This window comes from Corythoichthys intestinalis, unplaced genomic scaffold (assembly GCF_030265065.1).
Source record: "Corythoichthys intestinalis isolate RoL2023-P3 unplaced genomic scaffold, ASM3026506v1 HiC_scaffold_23, whole genome shotgun sequence".
NCBI classification, from domain to species: Eukaryota; Metazoa; Chordata; class Actinopteri; order Syngnathiformes; family Syngnathidae; genus Corythoichthys; species Corythoichthys intestinalis.
The window spans coordinates 11,063,895-11,086,096 of record NW_026651592.1 but is presented as its reverse complement, the minus strand read 5'-3'; the positions used below and the strand labels follow the sequence as shown (position 1 = coordinate 11,086,096).

Genomic DNA, 22,202 nt, shown 5'->3' with positions numbered 1-22,202 from the left:
TTTCAGCTGTAGTTTGGTTACTCAGATGGTTGGTTTGCTGCTAGAAAAGCAACCAAGACGTGTCGTACATTTGCATGACTGTGTTGATAACAAATGATAGTTCCATTTTTAAAAAAAATACTGACTGAGCTTAACGGAGCCGTCCATGCCAAGCAGGATGTTGTCACTTTTGATGTCTCTGTGGATGACTTGGTTGGAGTGCAGAAACTCCAGCGCTTGCAGACACTAGGGGGCGATACCAGCCATTACAAGCTTGTCATTATAATAATAATCTCTGAAGCAGTGTTGTTTTAGGAAGCCCTTTTATCATCAGACGACAACTGGCATTCGTCTTGCTATGTTCTAGTCTTCCAAGCCACGTTTGTTCGTCGACAAAATATTTTCGTTATCGTCATTGTTGACGAAAACAACACTGCTTTGGCGTTCAGTACCTCTCGGCAAACGGCCGCTATCTGTGCTTCGTCCATGCAGGTTTCTGTGACGACGTCAGTCAAAGAGCCGCCGGCCAAGTACTCCATCACCACCCAGAGCTCGTCGCCCACCAGGTAACTGCGGCGATGCATGGCGTGTAAATGCATGATGCATCCATAGCGCTGGGCGGCGCCAAGTAAAGAAAGATAAAAGTGTGGGACCTGTCCAGGTAGTTGACAATGTTGGGGTTTTTGTTTTCCCTCATAACTAGGATCTCGTTGATGATGAGTTCTTTCTTGGGTTGCTGCTGCAAGTTCATCTGCTTGATGGCCACCTAAAGGACAAAATTATTGTTTATGTAACATGTACACAAATGCTTCACTCTGAGTCCCACCGTCAGGATCAACATTACCTCAATGGCTGCCATTGACAGTGTTGGACCTCCAATTATTTTTGACTGTGAGGGTTGCCAGCCTCTACCAATCAATCAAATCACATATTTTCCAAATACAGAGTGTATTTTTTGAAGGACTGGGAGAGTAATTCATAAAATCGTTAAAAAAGTTTTTGGTTGTGAAAGATTCAAAAAGTAATATATTCAGGCATAGACATCATAATACTTGACATGTAAGCTCCTTATTCACTGCGCCCCACCTCATTTATTAGAAGTCTGTGGCAGTGCAACTCTCACACATGCTTTTCAGCACAAAGCCGGATTTACATTTAAAAAGTACGAAAGCTGGACCACATACTAACAAGAAGGACTGTCTCAGGAATAATTTGTTGGATGATTCAAAGAAATTATTATTTTTTTCGTACCATGCATACATTTTGAAAAGTTGTGGAAAAAATCAATGGGAGAAATTAGCCGCTCTGGCATTGGCATTATACCCAGGGGTGAAAGTGGCTAGAAATTCTTGCCGGAACTTCCCGACGCGAAGGTCACCACGGAGCCCAAAATTTTATTTATATATTTTTTTCCTTCTTTTTTTGAAACCTCTTAAACTACTGAAATGCAAAGAAAACTGTTTTAGCAGTTATTTCTATAACACATACAAAAACTGATTTTCATTCAAAATTGTATTTTTTCAATGATTTGCAAAATAAAAGTTAACAAAAACAGCAATAACCCCAACCTCCAGCCCCTAATTTTTATTTTCCCTCATTTCCTCACATACTAAATGCCAAATCTCAATTTTAACTACTTAAGAACATAGAATGTATAGTAAAGTTGAAGTTAATGTAAACATTTACTTTCTGGTTGTTTTTTTTAATAACAAAGACATGAGTAACATACGTTCAGAAAAATAAGTCCAAATGACTTATATAATGCAGAGTGAACTGGAATATATTTTGAAGATCGCGCAAACATTGACTTTTTCAAATCATAAGGAAATGAATAAGTACCCTAGCATAAATGAACAAATTTAAGTCCTAAGTGCACATTGACAGTTCAGGTGTTCTGAACCTCCCCATCAGAGCAAATAAAACTAAATATGATAAATAAGCCTCCTCAACTCTTTCGTTGGTCTTAAAGATTTGATCCATTTTATGTTGCATTGCCCTTTTTTGTCTCATCAATTCAACCTTTTTTTTTTTGCTGCTCCAGAAAACATGCACATTTGAACCTATCTCTGCTGATCACATGTCAGTATGGCAGCCAATTGAACGGATAAATGAGTCCAGGCGTTTCGCTTTGCTGCGTGTATTCGCAAATTGACGTGAATCATCATCGTCAGACTCAGAAAGCTGCAGCAGCTGGGGAAACCTCCATGCCGTTCGTGGAGTAAAATAAAACAAATATTGGTGGAAACGGATTACGCTGCACAAGCACTTTATTATGCTTCTTGTCAACACTGGTGTATACAAATCTGATGTTGGTAGATTGTTTTCTTCTTGGAGATGAAATGTATGTGTGGCGGCTTAGCTTTTTTTTTTTTCCTACATAGCGTTTTGACAGTTGCCATCATATTTTCGGAATCAAAGCACCGTGTATTGGAACAGCATTCTGGCCCTGAATCTTATACCGGAACTGCATTCTTGACCGTTCTGGCCCACTTTCATCCCTGATTATACCTCCCAATATTTACATAAAATAACTGCCAACTGCCTGGTTTTTGCTTTTAACCAAGAAGCGAGACTGTTTTACGTCCATATCAATAAAGAATTCAGCGATTTATGCATTTATTCACAAGAATTTTCAACAGAAAAAGCCATTATGATAACAAAGAGCTAACAGACTAGCATCATTTTTCGACATATTTACGTAAAATAAATTCAAACTGCCCGTTTTTTTTTTTTTTTTTTTTTTGCTTTTAACCAAGAATCAAGACTCTTTAACGTCCATATCTATAAAGAATACTTCCACATATTTACGTAAAATAAATGCTTACTGCAGGGTTTTTTTGTTGTTGCTTTTAACCAAGAATCGAGACTCTTTTACGTCCATATCTATAAATAATTCGGGGATTTTAGCTTTTATTCACAAGAGTTGTCACCAGAAAAGCTCTAGCGGCTGCTAGCTACATTCCCGTCACTTTACTTTACCTATATGACTTCCAATGGACGCATACTGTTAACTGAAATCTGTTGTTGTTGTTTTTTTTTTTTTGCACTGTTAATAACCAATATTTATTACTGAATGCTGCTATCACAGGTCCCTTTACCTATACTGCAAGAGTATCACTATTACAAGTCTTTTTATATTGTGTTTTATTGTGTACATACTTTTTAATCCATTCTTTGTGTAAGTGTGTGTGCACTCCATGGGGCAGCTTTGAATCTCATGACACTTTGTGTAATGACAATAAAGGCGTTCAATTCTATTTTATTCTATTCTATCAAATAATCCTGGCTATTATGCCAACCTTGAGCTCCCAGTGGGCACCTGGTTCTAAACCATCCCCTACGCCACGGCAACAAGCACATCTTTGTCTACTTTGACCCCCGTGCACCTTTGGAAGAACATCTACAGCAGCTTTCACAACAACAGCTGTATGGTGCTGCCCAGGTGTCCTGGGGCTAAAGTAAGTGGCCAGCATTACTCACTTTATAAAAAAGATGAATCAAAACACCTATCTTTCTAAAACAAACATGTTTTTTAAGAGCCTGAGAGGATGATGACGGCCCAATTCTCAAGCCTGAAGGTGCTGGCACGCTCTCCGATCGAGTTGCAGAGCGTCGGGCTCATCATGGCGGTCGTCAATGCCAACACGGTTGCCGGGCGGAAGCTCCTCCCCATGACCACAGAGACACGGAGACAGGCCGGGCGGTCCTCAAGCGACCATCTCTCCCCATGGCCCACATGGCGTCCTTCAGAATGTCGCTGTGGGACTCCCTGATGTGCAGAAAGCACAAGAGCACTTGCTGGAGTTCCTGGTGGTCCCTCTTCAACTGTTTTGGTGCGTACTTCTCCAAGGATGTGACTTCAGAAGCGAAGAAGAACAAGGCCTTAAAGTGGTCGACCGGCAGGACAGGAAAAGGAGCAGAGTCGAGGAGGACAGAAAGGAGACGGCGAGGAACACGGACTTGTACAAGTCGAGGAAGCTGACCAGAAAACGCAAGGCATAGAAATGTGATTGTTGAAAGATGAGGCTCACATCCTGGTTACACCACATCAATTATTTGCACTGCCTGAATTATAGGACTATCTCATGCGCATTTTATATTTATGTTTATTTAGATTTCATACGTGCACGTCACTTTTGAGATTTTAACTTATCTTATCCTGCACTGTAAAGGGTGGTGTGAGAGAATTTTATTCATGCTTAAAACACAACCATTATACATCATATTTTGTATGCTTTTGTTATGCTTGCATGAGAACATTGTAGCATAGACCATCATTGTTATATTAACCTGTTGGAGTGTGCCTTCCCATAGCCTTCGTAGACTGTATCACAATACGCCCAAATATGGACTGTGATTTTCCTGTGTGCCCTGAATGAATACAATGGGCGTCTGTGGCTTATCAGACTGAGCTTATCTTCGTTCTAGCCAGAGCTGGTGTTCAAGGTCATAAATTGAGGTGGTTTTCCCCTATTTGAGATGTTTTTCTGTAACTTGAGATGTTTTTACCAGGATATGCTATATTAAGTTTCGGTTTTGTTTCTATGATGTCAACCCATAAATAGAGGCACGCCTTGCATTTCTCTTTTGTCCACATGAGGAGAGGACACTTTGTGCGTGGATCCGCGTTTGTACCCGAGAGCTCTTGTTCATAAAGCCTCCGAATCAAAGCAATCCATGGTTGGGGTCGTATTCATTTCTCTAATCGAGCTATCGAGGTAACACTTGTCTTGGAGTTCAAACTTGAGCTTCCCTGACAGGTGGTGCTCCACAATTTCATTGTACAACTGTATAATGATAATAAAGGACTATTCTATTCTATAATAAGGTGTGAACATATATAGAATTCATTAATAATGTATTCATATATTATTTTTGATTGATTCTGCATGTTTTCCTCAAGTACTAAGTTTCTGATATTAAATTGAGTGATTTATTAGCTGTTGAAAACTTGCAGTAAATTAAAAAAAAAAAAAAAAAAAAAAAATGAAGTTGCTATTTTGGGCAAAAGCTTATAAGATATGTTAAATATTGCTACTGATCCTGAAAATATAGGTGATTATCTCTGCATTTGGTGATTTTTGTGCATCTAGCCATTTTAAGTTTTGCTATACTTATATAAAAAATAATTAATCTGGATGTTATAAGGGAACGACTTTGAATTTTTTGATGCCGCTGCTCATGGAGACTCATATATGGCTAAGGTAGGTGCTTGTTATGGTTTTAGGTCCATATCAGCTGTGGAACCTGAAGTTTTTGAAAATAGGCCCCCTACGGATCGACCCTGCGCCCCGTGTCATGTCAGGTATTATGAAGTCTATGATTTGGGTTTCTTTTGATTGTTTTTAGCCACAAAGGAAATCAAGCAACCATTTATTCAACAGATTATTTCATGAGAAAGAGCTTGTTGCCTTGTGTAGTTAATACTTTGTATTTGGGGACTGACAGCACAAATAGGTTTGAGAGTCACTTATACTTTCCTTCCTATTTTAACCCCATTGTATCTACCTTTTTTTTTTTTTTTTTTTTTTTTTAAATCTGAACTGACCTCTTGTCCAGTGGCAACATCGATGGCCGTGTAAACAGTCCCGGACGCACTGAGGGAAAATACAAAACCACATTTTAACAATTCGGCCTGATTTTTTTTTTTTCCGTTTTCAAACAATCAAGCACTCACCCTTGTCCGATTTTCTCAAACCGAGTATATTTCTTCTTGGGGTCACCAACGCTTACAATGGTCCCTGCGTCAGACAAACATCGATAATATTAATATGATTAATTATGATGTAAATGAAGCTATAATGAATTAGGAGGATAGAACAGTGATGATGTCCGTTCAGCCAGGACATCGGCAGCATGCTGACTGACATGTTGAGACGAGTCAGAAAGAGAGGAGAGCCAAAACACGTAAAGGAACAGAAAAAATGTAAAAAAAAAAAAAAAATGTAAACAGTTACAAAAAAATAAAATATATACGACTATATACGATCATAAATTTATTGACAATAAAAATCCAACGGAAGATGAATAGGAAAAAAATACAATGGGTATGTTTAGATGGACATAATTTCTTCAATCAGCGTTTGGATTAAAATTATGATCGGATGCATTGTGTTAATAGACACTAAAAATATTGATCCGATTAGGTCCTGCGTGTCCCTGCATCAGAACATCAGTTGGAAAAAATCATTTTCATGTGTGCAGATTGATGCTGCGTTCATGTGGTGTCGTAATTAATCCTTTCCCAGCTTTATACAAATCAACAATCATTGATCGCAGGTCTTCAGACAGTTCTTTTGACCGAGTCATGATGCACATCAAACAATGCCTCTCTCATCAAGACAATTCTTACCAGGTGTGTGTTTTATAGTGGGCAGGGCAGCTTTAAAACACTCATCAGTGATTGGGCACTCACCTAACAAACTGTTTGTTAAAAATTGGTTTCAATTGCTCTTTAAGTCTCCTTAGGCATAGGGTTCACTTACTTCTTTTCCTCCTTCTGTCATTGTTTGCATGTTATCCTCATTAAAATATGAAAACTTATAAATGTTTGGGGAATGTGTTAGTTAAAGCAGACACCGTTTTTTCATCTGAGTGATTTTGACACAGATCAGATCACATTTGATGGTGATTTTATGCAGCAATGTGAGAAATTCCAAAATGTTCAGATTCTTTTTCATACAACTGTACTGATGTCCAGTGTTGTCAGGGATTACTTAAAAAAGTAATTTAATTACACCTCAAAAAAGTAATCTACTTACTTTACTAATTACTTTATCAAAGTAACTAAGTTACTTCAACTTTTTTTCATTCCACATGTTTGTTCATAGTTTTGAAGTCTTCAATGAGAATTTACAATAGCAGTGAAAATATATAAAAAGCAAAAATTATGAAGTGTGTCCAAACTTTTGACTTTCGTTTCAGTCTTCAACATGCTTCTCCCCCCAGTCCCACAAATGTAAAACTCCGCCTATGATTACAAACTAACTATAAAATGTACATAATTACACATATTATAAAGGCCGGTTGCAAACTGTAGAAGTGCTGGCTGTCACGTACCTGTCAGCTTTGTTTTGAGTTTTTTTCGCGACGCGTTGTGCTGTAATCCCAAGTGCTTCCTTGTTGAAATGGATGTCGAGTATATAGCGGTCGAAAGTCTTTCCGAGCCAGCGCAGAGTTTGCAACACACGGAGATATTTTTGTCCTCTTTACTGGACGGATATGTGAAGTAAAGGCTGTATCTCCAGTGAGCAAATGCAGCAGTTTGTTGTATCTCTCCGGCTCCTTTACTGTTAGCATCCTGATAGGTAGCCAGGCTATGTGGCACAGTGGCAGACAGCGCGCACACAGCATGTTAATACACGTGACCCGTTTTTTTCCGATGAGAAAACGTGAGATGTGATGTCACTCCCAAACTCAAGAGCAGTATTTTCTATTCAAATGCTCTTCGTACGTGACTACAGTATTCTTCATTCTACATAGAGTATGAGGCAACAACAAAATAGTAACGCACAGGCACTGAGGAAACTAACTTTAATCAGATTACTGGCTTGGAAAAATGAACGCGTTGGATTGCTCGTTAGTGAAAGAAAGTAATCAGATTACAGTAACGCGTTAACGCGTTACTAAGTAGGTGGTTACTTAGTAACGCGTTACTGACAACATTGCTGATGTCACAGGTAGGAACAGTTTGTTCCAAAATTTTGGAATTAGTTGTTTACATGCGCACCGATCGCCGATCGGATTATCAATCTACATAAAACACCCCTCTCGTTCGGAATAGAATCTTGTTCAGAATGGGCTGGATCGGGTTATAATATTCCGAATGAGGTGTGTACATTCAGACCAGGTTTTTAATCCGAATAACAGTATCCCTGTAAACATACCTGATGAAAAATGTGGAATAAAGATAGATAAAGGAATAGAACAGAAAGAATATAAAAGTGAAGAAAAAAAAAAACAATTAGAAGTAGAACAGGGCATGTAAAAAAATTTAAATACAATGGAAATGTATATAGGGGACTATAGAAAGATTCGAACAGAATTAAGGTAGAAATAATAGATTGTAAAACTAGAAAGATAATTTGTTGAGTTGATCAGTTGACCACGTAAGGGAAGTTGGGGACAAAACCTGGAAGAACAACCAATCAGACGAGAGGATTGGACAAAGAGGGTGAGACAGTGTGCAGAGTGGATACCGGTTCTGTCAATGATACTGACAGGCAGTATCCTCATCTTACCAGCAGAGGGCGGCCTGAGCACATCTGGACAGGCGTGTGTGGTTCAGGAAAATATCAAAATTTTCACTCTTTGTTTTTACGGAGTGAAAGTCATTTTTAATATTTCACTGGTGTTTTAGCAACCCGGGAAACTTACTGAGCTTCTCCAGGATCTCCTCATCAGACATCTTCTTCTTGCGTCCTTTGTCCTGAGGGCGGGGCAGGGAGGCCCCGGCGGCTGGGTTGGCGCCTTCCGCGGCGGAGACGCCTGGCGGGGTGACGGCAGCCGCGGAGGCCGAGGAGGATGACGAGGAGGTGGTGGTCGCCGTGGTGGAGGTGGGCGCCACGATGGGGGAGGTGGCCGCGTCTTTGGTGAGAGGGGGCGGAAGGGGTTCGATCACTGAGCGGGTGTAGATCTGAATAACAAAATAAAGGGGAAAAAAATAAGTCATTTAAAACGCAGAAAAGAGAATCCCCCCCCCCCAATTTTCTATTCAAAATATTTTGTTAAAAATTCAAAGAATTTTTGAATGAATTTAAAAAAAAAAAAAAAGGCTATTGCAATTAGAATATTTAGCATTATATTTATTTTGTTTAATAAAAATGACGAATTTTTCATTTATTTAATGTAAAAAAAAGTTTAAAATATTTTGGTAGTAATCAAAATTAAAAGACTTATAGTCTAAGAATATTTTTCATATCACAAAAAATAAAAATATATTTACAGCTTTTTATTTCATTTTAAAATTAAATAAAAATGACTTTTTTTAGTTCATATATGGCGGAAGAAAACACAGACAAGACTGAAAAAGCAGTTTCTGCTCTTGCACTCCTCTTTAAAAGAAACTGCTGTATTTTAAGCCAAAACAACTGTTGTGTTTGATAGAACAATATGTCTATATGCTGCCATAGCAGATTCATGGCGCATTAAGCCCCCGAACTACTTTTAATTTGTCCGTTTTACCATGAAAACCCCCTTTTACAGACGTCTTGCAACCGCTTTTGTTTCAACCCAGCCATAAAACGAAGGTCATTAATTAAATTTTTCCAAAATATCTGTCGTTTTTAGCTTAGAATCATTAATTGCTGTCTCATATTTCGTTTAAAAAAAAAAAAAAAAAAACTTTAAAAAATTATTCACTCGCATATTTTAAACTTAAACAAATGATGTCACAATGGAAAAAAATGGCGTCTGTAAAAAAAGTCTCGGCTATCTACCTCATAACTATCGCTTAATTGTAATTTTTTTGTTACGGTTGCATTTTCTCAGATATGTTTGATGATAAATAATCAATCCAAACAAAAAAAAAAAGTTTTAAAGTTTAAAATGGTGAATATATGAAAAAGAAAATGTCGACCACTCCATGATGTCTGCGATTTCTGCATTACAACCCTTGTTATATTACCATGTTTCACTCATAAAATCCCCCCAAAATACGGCTGTGGCCATTCACAGCTGTTTTTTGACACTCGGCGATACATGCTACATGGACTTTTTGGACTGAACCAAAGTAAGTAAGCGATAATATCTCGTTAGAGTCATGGCGTCTGTAATTCTGCTCTCGCGTTCTCTCACCTCCAGATAGAGGTTTTGCTGTTTAATTTTTTAATTTTTTTAAATGCCCTCCTGTTCAAAACTTTTCTTCCCCCAGAAAATTGAGACTTTAAGCTTTCCAATGATGTATCACACATGCATATCGGACAATTTTGAAAGTTGGCCAAATTGGGGGTCTCAGAGCAGAATTTCAAGTCACCTGAGTGTTTTCCGCCATATTTATAAAAATAAAAGAAATTTAAAAACAAATAGAAAAAATATATAAATCTGAATATTCAACACTTCTGGTGTTTTTTTGTCTACTTTTTAAATGAAAAATGAAAAATAATATTTACAGTTTTATTTACTATTGAGAGGATGAAGGGAATTTTGACGTCAACGATGTCTCAAACGATTCAACGACTATCAAAACAGCTGCCGATTAATTTAATAATCAATTAGTTGTCAATTCATCGTGGCAACCTGAGTGTTTGTGCGTCCAATTTGTGTGTTTCATGCTGTGGAATCTGAAGAAGAGTCATGATGAGGCCATGTTCCCACAATGTAAATCATCAGTGAAAGTTTGCCTAAAAGCTCTTAATGTACGTGCGTTTGTGTTCCCATCAACTCCAATAAAGTCATCACCATGGAGACGCTGGAGGGCGCCATAGCAGCAGCCTGTCAACCGCCAACATGTCTGAGAGCAACTTTAGGCGTGCCTGAGAGAGAGGCAGCTCATTTGTTATTTGGAGACATTTCCTAATTGTGTGGACGCGCCTATGTGTGCTTGAGTGTTTGGCTGTTTGTGTGTGGTTGTTGTGTTTTGTACAACCCCTAGCAAAAAGTATGGAATCGCCAGTCTCGGACGAGAACTCACTCAGACATTTTATCATGTAGAACAAACTCGGATAAAAAGCTTGAAAAAATAATGAACTACTTCAAAAGTGCAAGTCCTTGGCATTCAGAAACACTAAAAGAATTGAATAAAAACATTGTGGTGGTCAGTAAATGTTACGTTTATAGAGCAAGTGCCTTGTCAAGAGTCAAGAATCTGCATTGGACAAGGTGTCAAGAATCTGCGTTGGACAAGGTGATGATGCTGGAACTTTTGTTTGGTGCTGTTCCAGTGAGATTTCCAAAGATGACTGCCTAAAGAAAACATCTAAATTCCCTCAGTCCTTGATAATATGGGGCTGCATGTCAGGCAAAGACACTGGGGAGATGGCTGAGGTTAAATCTTCAAAAAATGCACAAGTTTACATTGAAATTTTAGACAGCTTTCTTATCCCTTCAATTGAAAATATGTTTGTCATTTTCCAAAATGACAATGCATCATGCCACAGCAGGGGCGCCGTAAGGGGTGAAAAGTGATATTGATTCTAAGGGCCCATGCCCTGATGGGGCCCACAAAGAAAATTAGAACATTAGTATTGAAATTTACAAATGATTACGTAATCATTATAACTCTAATAGGAATAAAACGAAGGGTTTCTTTTTCTGGTTTGTTTTAGGCAAAAAGTAAACACCCAGAGAGCATATGTATTGCCAACCGTATTTTCATTAAATGGTTTGGTCCGCCCTTCCTTCGATCAGACCGAAGCAGCACTGCGCATTTACACCAGTCAATGATTCGGGCTGCGCGGTACTGCAGAAATGTTTTCAAAACAAAAATCGGGTTATTTAAAAGAGGAAAGAAGAGAAAGCAAAACAGGAGAGGGGTACAAAAGGCCAACAGGATGTAACAAAGTACTTCACAAAGGAAGGTTGGTTTCTTGTGTCAGTGTAGTGCTGAAAATTAACCTGTTATTTTAGCCCACTCCAGCCCTATCTGGAACCTCGCGATGTCTTTTACAAAGTTCCGAAGCGAGGTCCCAGCTTACTCCGTAAGAAATACGGGATTTTCCCGGCCTCAGTGAGCGACATTCACCTATTCAAAAACATGAATTCCAAATAATGACGGCATTTTTTGGTATCCTACAGATGTTGAAAGTTGGTTTGGAATTTTTTTTTTTTTTTTAAATCGGCTTGAATCCAGTTTGTCAAGAATTTATTGAATTTAGTTTGTCATCAATTAAATTTAGTTTGCTAACAAGGGACCTTGCTTTGGAGCTGTAGCCTATAGTGGAGATCGCGAGTTTCCAGATGGAGCTAAGCCTGATTGTCTGATGTACATCATGGCTCGGTCAAAAGAGCTCTCTGAAGGCCTGCGTTCAAGGATTGTTGATTTGTATAAAGCTGGGAAAGGATACAAAACCATCTCTAAAAGTCTGGATGTTCATCAATCGACAGAGAAGTTGTCTACAAATGGAGAGAGTTTAGCACTGTTGCTTCTCTCCCAAGGAGTTGCCGTCCACCAAAGATGACGTCAAGAGTTTAGCGCAGAATAGTCAGAGGTAAAAAAAAATAACCCTAGAGTGTCTGCTAAAGACTTACAGAAATCACTGGCATAGTCCAATATCTCTGTGAAAACATAGCCTACATGTAAAACTATGGCCAAGAATGGTGATCATGGGAGGAAGCCACTGCTATCTAAAAAAAAATTGTTGCTCATTTAATGTTCGCGAAAAGGCACTTGGACACTCCACAGAAGTTGTGGCAAAATATTTTGTGGCCTGATAAAACCAAAGTTGAATTGTTTGGGAAGAACACACAATGTCATGTGTGGAGGAAAAATGGAACAGTTCACCAACATCAACATCTTATCCCCACCGTGAAGCGTGGTGGAGGGAGCATCATGATTTGGGGTTGTTTTGCTTCCTCAGGCCCTGGACATCATGCACTCATTAATAGGGGTGTGACAAAATATTGAAATGGTCATATATCGTGATACTTTGTATCCCAAAAGGTTATGTATATGCTCCTGCCAAGAATCAAGATACGGTGTCAATGTCTAAATAAATAAATAAATAAAAATAAAAATAAACCAACAAGTTGCTACCAAAATCTTCCACCATAATAGTGTCTCGGTTAACTCCAAGGCTGCATTGACTGTGATCGACGCCCAATCCATTTAGACTGGGAACGTTCGTTTTTTCGAAATCAGAGCATTCACAGTCATTCTGTCCGATTTTCAGGGCATTTACAGGCCACCTGTTGTTCATTTTAGGGCATTTACAGGTCATTTCCTCTTGAGTTTGAGTCACTGCCTATTCATTTGGGTGATTCCCAGGTCACTTCCTGTTCTGTAAGTCAAAATAAACAGGAAGTGACCCATAAAATACCCCAAAATCAACAGGAAGTAACTTAAAATTAACAGGTAAATAATAGGGTTGTTCCGATCATGTTTTTTTGCTCCCGATCCGATTCCGATCGTTTTAGTATCTGCCGATCCCGATATTTCCCGATCCGATTGCTTTTTTTTGCTCCCGATTCAATTCCAATCATTCCGATAATTTTTCACGATCATATACATTTTGGCAAAGCATTATGAAAAAAATGAATAAAACTCGGACGAATATATACTTTCAAAATACAGTACATAGGTACTGTATTTGTTTATTATGACAATAAATCCTCAAGATGGCATTTACATTATTAAAATTCTTTCTGTGAGAGGGATCCATGGATAGAAAGACTTGTGACTTTGTATATTGTGACTAAATATTGCCATCTAGTGTATTTGTTGAGCTTTCAGTAAATGATATTGTAGCCATGCCCAAATGCATGATGGGAAGAGGAACCATGACTGTGCGTAGTGCTACCAATTGATATATCTTCTCCGCCTTGGGAAATAACATAAGGTGTTAAAATAAAGATCAATTGCTACCTTACTTCCCCACATTGCTTCCCATGATATTTGTAATCGTAGGGAGACGGATTGTAAGGCTTTAGCCAATTAAAAAAAGGCTCCAAAGGCTGCCAAAATTCACTCTACTCATTTTACGCTGCCTTTTATCTCTCTATATACAGTGGGGAGAACAAGTATTTGATACACTGCCAACGGGTTTTCCCATTGGCAGTGTATCAAATACTTGTTCTCCCCACTGTAGGTAAATTGGCGCCATTACAGAATGAGTGCGACAATGCGTGAGTGGGTCGTGCAACGCATGCATTAATTGCGTTAACGTGATACATTTTTTTAAAAATTAATTACCGCCGTTATCGGGATAAATTTGATAACTCTACCTTAAGCCTAAACTAAAGACTCTGGATGAGTGTAACATATTATGTCTGTAACGTTAAATACAATTAGAAAATGATTTAATTAAAAAATATATATATATTAAAAAAAGGCATGGCCGATATTTTTTTGCCGATTCCAATACTTCGAAAATGATGTGATCGGACCCGATCACATCTCTAGTAAATAACCTTAAATGGCCCAAAATTACCTCATTGCCTGGAATGGGCTGCAACTACTGGCCATAGACGTTCAATCCCTTTGAAGTGAGAGGGACGGCAGCGAATGAACATTCCAGTTCAAATGGATTGCACGTCTACTAGTGATAAAATCAATCCAATTCACAGCAGAAGCTTGTTTTTTCTGTTTATTAGTTGTTTGTAGAATATCCTAGAATGATTTTTCTGACCAATGAATCGATAATCGTTGTATCGCCATATCGTCAGATCATCGTTATCGTGAGCTTTGTATCGCAAATCGTATTGTATTGTGAGGTACCAAGAGGTTCCCATTCCTACTCATTAATGGAAGAATTATGCAAAAGTTTATCAGGATGTTTTGCAGGAAAACCTGAAGCCGTCTGTCAGACGGTTGAAGCTATAAACAGGATGGATACTGCAACAAGACAATGATCCAAAACACAGAAGTAAATCGACTTCAGAATGGTTTCAGAAGAACAAAATACACATTCTGCAGGGGCCAAGTTAAAGTCCAGACTTGAACCCCATTGAGATGCTGTGGCATGACCGAAAGACAGCGATTCATGACAGACATCCCAGGAATCTGACTGAACTACAGCAGTTTTGTAGAGAAGAATGGGCCAAGATTCATCCTGATCAATGTGCCAGACTGATCTGCAGTTACAGGAAGCGTCTGGTTGAAGTTATTGCTGCAAAAGGGGGGGGGGGGCCACAAAGTATTAAATGTGATGGTTCAGTTACGTATTTTTCCTCCTTCTGTCATTGTTTGCATACTATCCTCATTAAAATATGAAAACTTATAAATGTTTGGGTGGGTTTAGTTAAATAAGACAGTTTTTCCATCTGTTGGATTTTGATAAAGATCAGATCACATTTGATGGTGATTTTATGCAGAAATGTGAGAAGTTCCAAAAGGTTCGGATACTTTTTCACACTACTGTATTTCCAAAATCAATTAATTCCGTAAGTACAGGTGCCACTGTATTTTTGTGCATTAATGCAAAGTCAAATTTAATTTTTTCCTGTGTCTGTCATTGTATTTTTTTTGTTCATTTCCTCTTACCGACTTGGTGTGTTCCGGTCGCGGGGCAATGACAGGCGGCGGCTCGGCTTCGTCTTCGTCTTCATCTTCAGACACAGTGGCAATGGCGGGCGTCTCAGAGACGCTCTTGGAGATCTGAGACAAACACAGGTGAGGACTGATGACTATTAGTAACATCACTTCCTGTCCTTTCTGTGCTAGAGGGCTAGGTTACAAGAAGGCCAAGAGTATATCGGATGTTTGCTGGGCTCGTATCCAAGCTGACTGGCAAGAAGCTAAAAAGTGCTGATTCGGGTTGCAAAGAATGACAACAGTCATCACTTTCCGTCCTCCTCTTCATCGACACCTCGTTAAATCATTGGCAGCCGTTGAGGCAGTAAAGGTGAAATCCATTTGAACTAGGAGGGTTGGCATTGAAAGATTGCATTTCGCTCCCGGCCTCCAAGTCAAAATGGATTGGGATGGCTAGCGCAGCGGCAGCCAATGAGTTAACAAATCAATGTCAGCAAATACAGTGGGGCAAATAAGTATTTAGTCAACCACTAATTGTGCAAGTTCTCCCACTTGAAAATATTAGAGAGGCCTGTAATTGTCAACATGGGTAAACCTCAACCATGAGAGACAATGTGGACAAAAAAAACAGAAAATCACATTGTTTGATTTTTAGAATTTATTTGCAAACCATGGTGGAAAATAAGTATTTGGTCAATACCTAAAGTTCATCTCAATACTTTGTTATGTACTCTTTGTTGGCAATAACGGAGGCCAAACGTTTTCTGTAACTCTTCACAAGCTTTTCACACACTGTTGCTGGCATTTTGGCCCATTCCTCCACGCAGATCTCCTCTAGAGCAGTGATGTTTTGGGGCTGTCGTCGGGCAACACCGACTTTCAACTCCCTCCACAGATTTTTTATGGGGTTGGGATCTGGAGACTGGCTAGGCCACTCCAGGACCTTGAAATGCTTCTTACGAAGCCACTCCTTTGTTGCCCTGGCTGTGTGTTTGGGATCATAGTCATGCTGAAAGACCCAGCCACGTCTCATCTTTAATGCCCTTGCTGATGGAAGGAGATTTTCACTCAAAATCTCTCGATACATGGCCCCATTCATTCTTTCCTTTACACAGATCAGTCGTCCTGGTCCCTTTGCAAAAAAACAGCCCCAAAGCATGTTTCCACCCCAATGCTTCACAGTGGGTATGGTGCAATTCAGTATTCTTTTTCCTCCAAACACGAGAACCTGTGTTTCTACCAAGAAGTTCTATTTTGGTTTCCTCTGACCATAACACATTCTCCCAGTCCTCTTCTGGATCATCTAAATGCTCTCTAGTGAACCGCAGACGGGCCTGGACGTGTACTTTCTTCAGCAGGGGGACACGTCTGGCAGTGCAGGATTTGAGTCCCTGGTGGCGCATTGCGTTACTGATCGTAGCCTTTGTTACTGTGGTCCCAGCTCTTTGTAGGTCCTCTACTAGGTCCACCCGTGTGGTTCTGTGATTTTTGCTCACCATTCTTGTTACCATTCTTGTTAGGGAGTTGAAAGTCCATGCTGCCCACAGACTTTCAACTCTCTCCTCACCCTTGGCGTCAAAATGATAACAAGAATGGTGAGCAAAAATCCCAGAACCACACGGGAGGACATAGTGAATGACCTACAGAGAGCTGGGACCACAGTAACAAAGGCTACTGTCAGTAACACAATGCGCCGCCAGGGACTCAAATTCTGCACTGCCAGAAGTGTCCCCCTGCTGAAGAAAGTACACGTCCAGGCCCGTCTGCGGTTCACTAGAGAGCATTTGGATGATCCAGAAGAGGACTGGAAGAATGTGTTATGGTCAGAGGAAACCAAAATAGAACTTTTTGGTAGAAACACAGGTTCTCGTGTTTGGAGGAAAAAGAATACTGAATTGCACCATACCCACTGTAAAGCATGGGGGTGGAAATATCATGCTTTGGGGCTGTTTTTCTGCAAAGGGACCAGGACGACTGATCTGTGTAAAGGAAAGAATAAATGGGGCCATGTATCGAGAGGTTTTGAGTGAAAATCTCCTTCCATCACCAAGGGCATTGAAGATGAGACGTGGCTGGGTCTTTCAGCATGACTATGATCCCAAACACACAGCCAGGGCAACAAAGGAGTGGCTTCGTAAGAAGCATTTCAAGGTCCTGGAGTGGCCTAGCCAGTCTCCAGATCTCAACCCCATAAAAAAATCTGTGGAGGGAGTTGAAAGTCGGTGTTGCCCAACGACAGCCCCAAAACATCACTGCTCTAGAGGAGATCTGCATGGAGGAATGGGCCAAAATACCAGCAACAGTGTGTGAAAAGCTTGTGAAGAGTTACAGAAAACGTTTGACATCCGTTATTGCCAACAAAGGGTACATAACAAAGTATTCAGATGAACTTTTGGTGTTGACCAAATACTTATTTTCCACCATGATTTGCAAATAAATTCTTTAAAAATCATACAATCTGATTTTCTGGTTTTTTTTCCCCACATTTTATCTCTCATGGTTGAGGTTTACCCATGTTGACAATTACAGGCCTCTCTAATATTTTCAAGTGGGAGAATTTGCACATTTAGTGGTTGATTAAATACTTATTTGCCCCACTGTACATTCAAAGTATGAGGATGTGTTCAAGTAACATGTTTTCTTACCGCTGTGGTGGACGATGCGAAAGCGTCTGCAGTTTTGTCTGCGGGAAAACACAAAATGTCACATTAAGCCAGGAGGTGCGCACGTGCATCCATGTGGGAACTGCTTACCTGTGAAGCTCATGTATTTTTGACTGTTGCTGGTCTCCTTGGAGTCGTAGAATTTAAGAACGTCCAGCACGGCCTGGAAAAACAAGGTAGTCATGCTAGGTACTATAAGCAGCTACGGATGGGAATGACGCTAATAATCATGACTAAATGAAAACTGTACTGTAAAGTGGAATTGACACTTAAATGCCCAGCCTGCCTTGTGGTGGTCTTTTTGTAAAACATTATTAATAACTAGAAGATGAAATTTCTGGAGAAATTGTGAGGGGATGCTTATGCGTCCCTTCCTATGGATTTTCGAGTAACTTCCTTGCCAACTAATTGTCTGCCATTAACAGCACCGTCAATTGCACTGAAAAATGAGCCTTCACAGTAGAGCTGTGCCGACTAGTCGACGTCGTCGATGACGAAAATACGTCGACGAGCACAACATCCCGTCAAAGCTTAATGAAGGGTTCAAAAAATATATGCGTGGAAAGTGGAGAATGTCGGATGCTCGGTATGCAAGCGGTGAAAGCGGCACAATGCCAAAAAAACGCACCACAGTGGCCAAAACAGACTTATTTCAACAAAACAAAGGAGGGTACACTGGTGTGTCCTGTCTCTTCAATGCCAAGCTTGGCTGCACGTCGGCCGTGAATGAACACCTAAAGCACCGTCACAGAGTTGTAATTTTGGAAGACAACAAGCTGGCGGATCGTAAGTCCATCTAACCAACTAAAGACACGTTTTATTTAAGTTTCTAAGACTGTCGCGATATGCAATGAGTCCACTTATCGCACGGTAAATAAAAATGAGGGCGATCATTTTCATGCCTGCATTTTATCACCGCGTGCGTGCATACATTTGTGCGTGCGTGTTGATGGCTTATGAGACTCCAGTTCCTTTCACAGATGTTTATTGGTCATCAACACGCCGTAGAATTAAAGTTCTGGCATACAAATTAAGGAAACGCATCTATATTAAACACTGTAAACGTGAGCATTGCTACATTGAGGCTAATAGGGGAAAAAAAGACAACCTACTTAGCCTGCTATAAAACATTGGCAGTCTTCTCCAAAACGCAAACTTGCGGTTAAAAGGTGACACTTCAAACATGAAAAATCGCTGGTTAACAGCATTTGCAAACGAAAAAACAATAAATAAATAAATAAATAAATAAAACTATTACTGACACCACATCCAATGATGATAAGTGCTCCCCCCCCTCCCCCCAGTTTCTACTAGTTTAACAGTTTGGATTATTTTTTTTGCAATGTTTTTCCTTATTCAGATTTGTTTCAATACTACAGTTAGTTAGACTTCACTTTGATGGTTAATGTAGTTATTGCAATTTTGTTGTTTTATCACAATAAATTGGTTTATTTACATTTCAAAAACTAGAAGCCATTCATTTGTGAATGTGATTGCACTTTAATTTACATATTTAAATGTTCAGATTAGGGCTGTTAAATTTATCGCGCTAACGGGCGTTAATTAATTTTTTAATTACATACATACATACATATTTAAATGTTCAGATATTAAGATTTGAATGAGGCAAAATAACATGCCTTTTCTCTCAAATATATTGTTATAATCATTTGGTTTCAGATGCACTGTAATTATTTACTGTATAAAAATTAATTTGGCGTTCAAAAACGTCTTTTTACAAACTTACTTGAGTCTTGAAAAAGAGGGGGTCGTCTTATAATCAGAGCTGTCTTACATTCGAGCCAATACGGTAATTCGACAAAAACAACCCCATTTATTTCCAATGGCCCAATTAACTTCCAATTGGGGAAAAAGCTCCTACGATGTCAACTCCAAAATTGACAGGATTTGACTCAGATATGCCCTAAAATCAACAGTAAATTATCCAAAATGTACAGGAAGTGACCCTAGAATGCCCAAAATCAGCAGGAAGTCACCTGTAAGCACCTTAAAATGAACAAGGAAGTGACTCAAAATAAACTCTTTGCCTGCCATTGAAAACAATAGATGTTCAACTCATTTATCACCAGTCAAAATGGATTAGACGTCTAGCGCAGTCAGCAGCAGCCAATGGATTAGCAGAGAAGTGACCCAAAAATGCCCCAAAATGAATAGCAAGTAATTGAAAATCTACAGGAAATGAAAAAATATTTTCTCCAGAAATTCAATTTTATAGTTGGTATGTACAGTTGTTGGTCTTAAGGTTTGGATGAGTAGCTAGGTAACTATGTTGATAGTTATATTAGATACTAGGCAGGCAAGTAAGTGTGATACACTGCAATACCTGAGGATTCTTCTTCTGCTCCAGTTTGGTGATGTTGGATGTCTGCAGGAGGCGGGCCCATTGCTCGGGCATCCCCTACGCACACACACGAAGATGTTTGATCGGTCAGTCCACAAATGGGTCACATAAACTTGCTCTCACACTAGGTCAGCACATCAAAGTTTACACTTCACTTCCTTTCTGCTCCAACAATTCAGTTGGAGTGACTTGACGAAAAAAGCCACACACAGACGTAAGCGCACACGCAGTCGCTAAAAGAGCTCAGTGAGGCGGATCAAGATTGAAACTAAACAAGGCCTCTTTGTCTGATGGGATTATTGAAAGGAAGAAAAAAAGTTCAACGGCGTGAGACGAACACGCATTCGTACACACACACACTTACGGTGAACTCCCCGGTGACGGCGTCAAATCCGACATGGATGGTGTGTTCAAAATCTGACGGCAGAGAAATCTCGGGACGCTCTTTCTTTTTGTACGCTGAAAGACAAATGACATTTAGTCGTCACGCTTTTCAAGTAAGAGCAAAATGAAAAAACAAAGGAAAAAAACAACTTTTTACCCTCGCAAAAAAATCTCAATGTTGTTTATTACTTTTGACCACATAAAAAAAATCCTAGAATTGCCCTAAAACAGGAATAGGCCCAAAAATTATACAGGAAATGACCCAGTAATACCCCAAAATTGTCAGAAGGTGATAACGAATCAATATAAACTCACCCAAAAGTGCCTTAAAACCAATAGAATGTGCCCTAAAATAAACAGGAAATCATGAATTGTTTTCTTTTGTTTTTTTTCAGTAAAAAAATGAAATGTGTAATATCTATAAAACCGTAGCAACGCAAACCAAAAGTTGTCATGTTTTTAATAGCACAAACAAAAGGTAACATTTCCGGGTCGAGCAGGAGTGAAAGTGGGTGGTTCAGTTGAACTCTTGATGACCTAAAAAAATCACTTTTAATACCTGCAAAGCAGTGGCAAACAAAAAAATTTACAGCACAAACGGCACCATTGCGGTTCTATTCCTGGGTCGGTTGCGAGTGACGTCATTACTTTTTTAAAGCTTGTATATACCGTAATTTTCGGACTATAAGCCGCTACTTTTTTCCTTCATTTTGATACCTGTAGCTTATAGTCCAGTGCGGCTTATATGTTGATTTATTTGAGTTAATAGGGAACACTTTATTTGACAGCGGCATCATAAGACTGTCATAAGACAGTATCATGTCATAATTATGACTATCATGAGCATTACTGAATACTTATGTAATTAAGTGTCATCCAGGAAATTATGCCACTAGCTTCATTTATTTACAGCTTGAATTTTTACATCCATTCAAAAGTGAAATCTTTTGCCAGATAACACTAAATGACATCTGTTATAAGCATTTATTAATGCTCAGGACAGTGTCATGTCATTAATTATGATTGTCTAATGACAGTCTTATGTCGCCACTGTCAAATAAAGTGTTAGCAAATACCATAACTAACAACTGATGAAACAATTGGAGCAGTAACTGAAGAAATAATTAGCACAGAACATGAATTTTGATTAAAATATACATCTGTACAATGCAATGCATGCTAGGAGGCATGTTGGATGACAACAGGTGTTTATAGAGGGTGGCACCAGAGGTTGCGTGTCTCCACCAAGGGAGCAGTGATGGCCAAATGAAGCTTCTTGAAGGAATGAAGCTTTGCAGGCAATTGGTTCAAAGATTCATGGTGGTTCATTTGGTCTTATGACAGTCGTATGATCCCGCTGTCAAATAAAGTGTGACCGTTTACTATTTTTTGGTGTAAATATCCCATAAAACAGTGAGGATAGCTGCGGTTTATAGTCCAGTGCGGCTTATCTATGAACAAATGCCGTTTTCGGGCCAAATTTGGTGGGCTGCGGCTTATAGTCAGGTGCGCCTTATAGTGTGAACATTAGGGTAAATATCAGTCTTTGAACTTGAATATGATGACGTTTCTTTCCACAGGAGTGCACTTTCACAAAGATGTTTATTTTTCAACAGCTCACAGAGAAAACATTTACACATACCTATTCTTTTGCCTATGTTTTAGAGTGTCTTATGCTGCAGGCATT

General features: G+C 39.3%; 1 protein-coding gene across 1 annotated transcript in view; it reads right to left on the bottom strand.

Moving 5' to 3' along the window:
* LOC130911210 (serine/threonine-protein kinase PAK 1-like) overlaps positions 1-22,202 on the bottom strand; it is a 57,497-nt gene that overhangs the window by 8,392 nt on the left and 26,903 nt on the right. The window contains exons 3-13 of the mRNA XM_057829019.1: positions 20,496-20,590; positions 20,114-20,188; positions 17,860-17,932; positions 17,752-17,789; positions 15,116-15,229; positions 8,356-8,614; positions 5,657-5,720; positions 5,528-5,576; positions 633-745; positions 432-549; positions 126-225 (exon numbers count right to left, since the gene is read on the bottom strand). Of these exons, the coding sequence (XP_057685002.1) occupies positions 126-225; positions 432-549; positions 633-745; positions 5,528-5,576; positions 5,657-5,720; positions 8,356-8,614; positions 15,116-15,229; positions 17,752-17,789; positions 17,860-17,932; positions 20,114-20,188; positions 20,496-20,590 (1,098 nt within the window). The remainder of the gene's footprint in view (positions 1-125; positions 226-431; positions 550-632; positions 746-5,527; positions 5,577-5,656; positions 5,721-8,355; positions 8,615-15,115; positions 15,230-17,751; positions 17,790-17,859; positions 17,933-20,113; positions 20,189-20,495; positions 20,591-22,202) is intronic.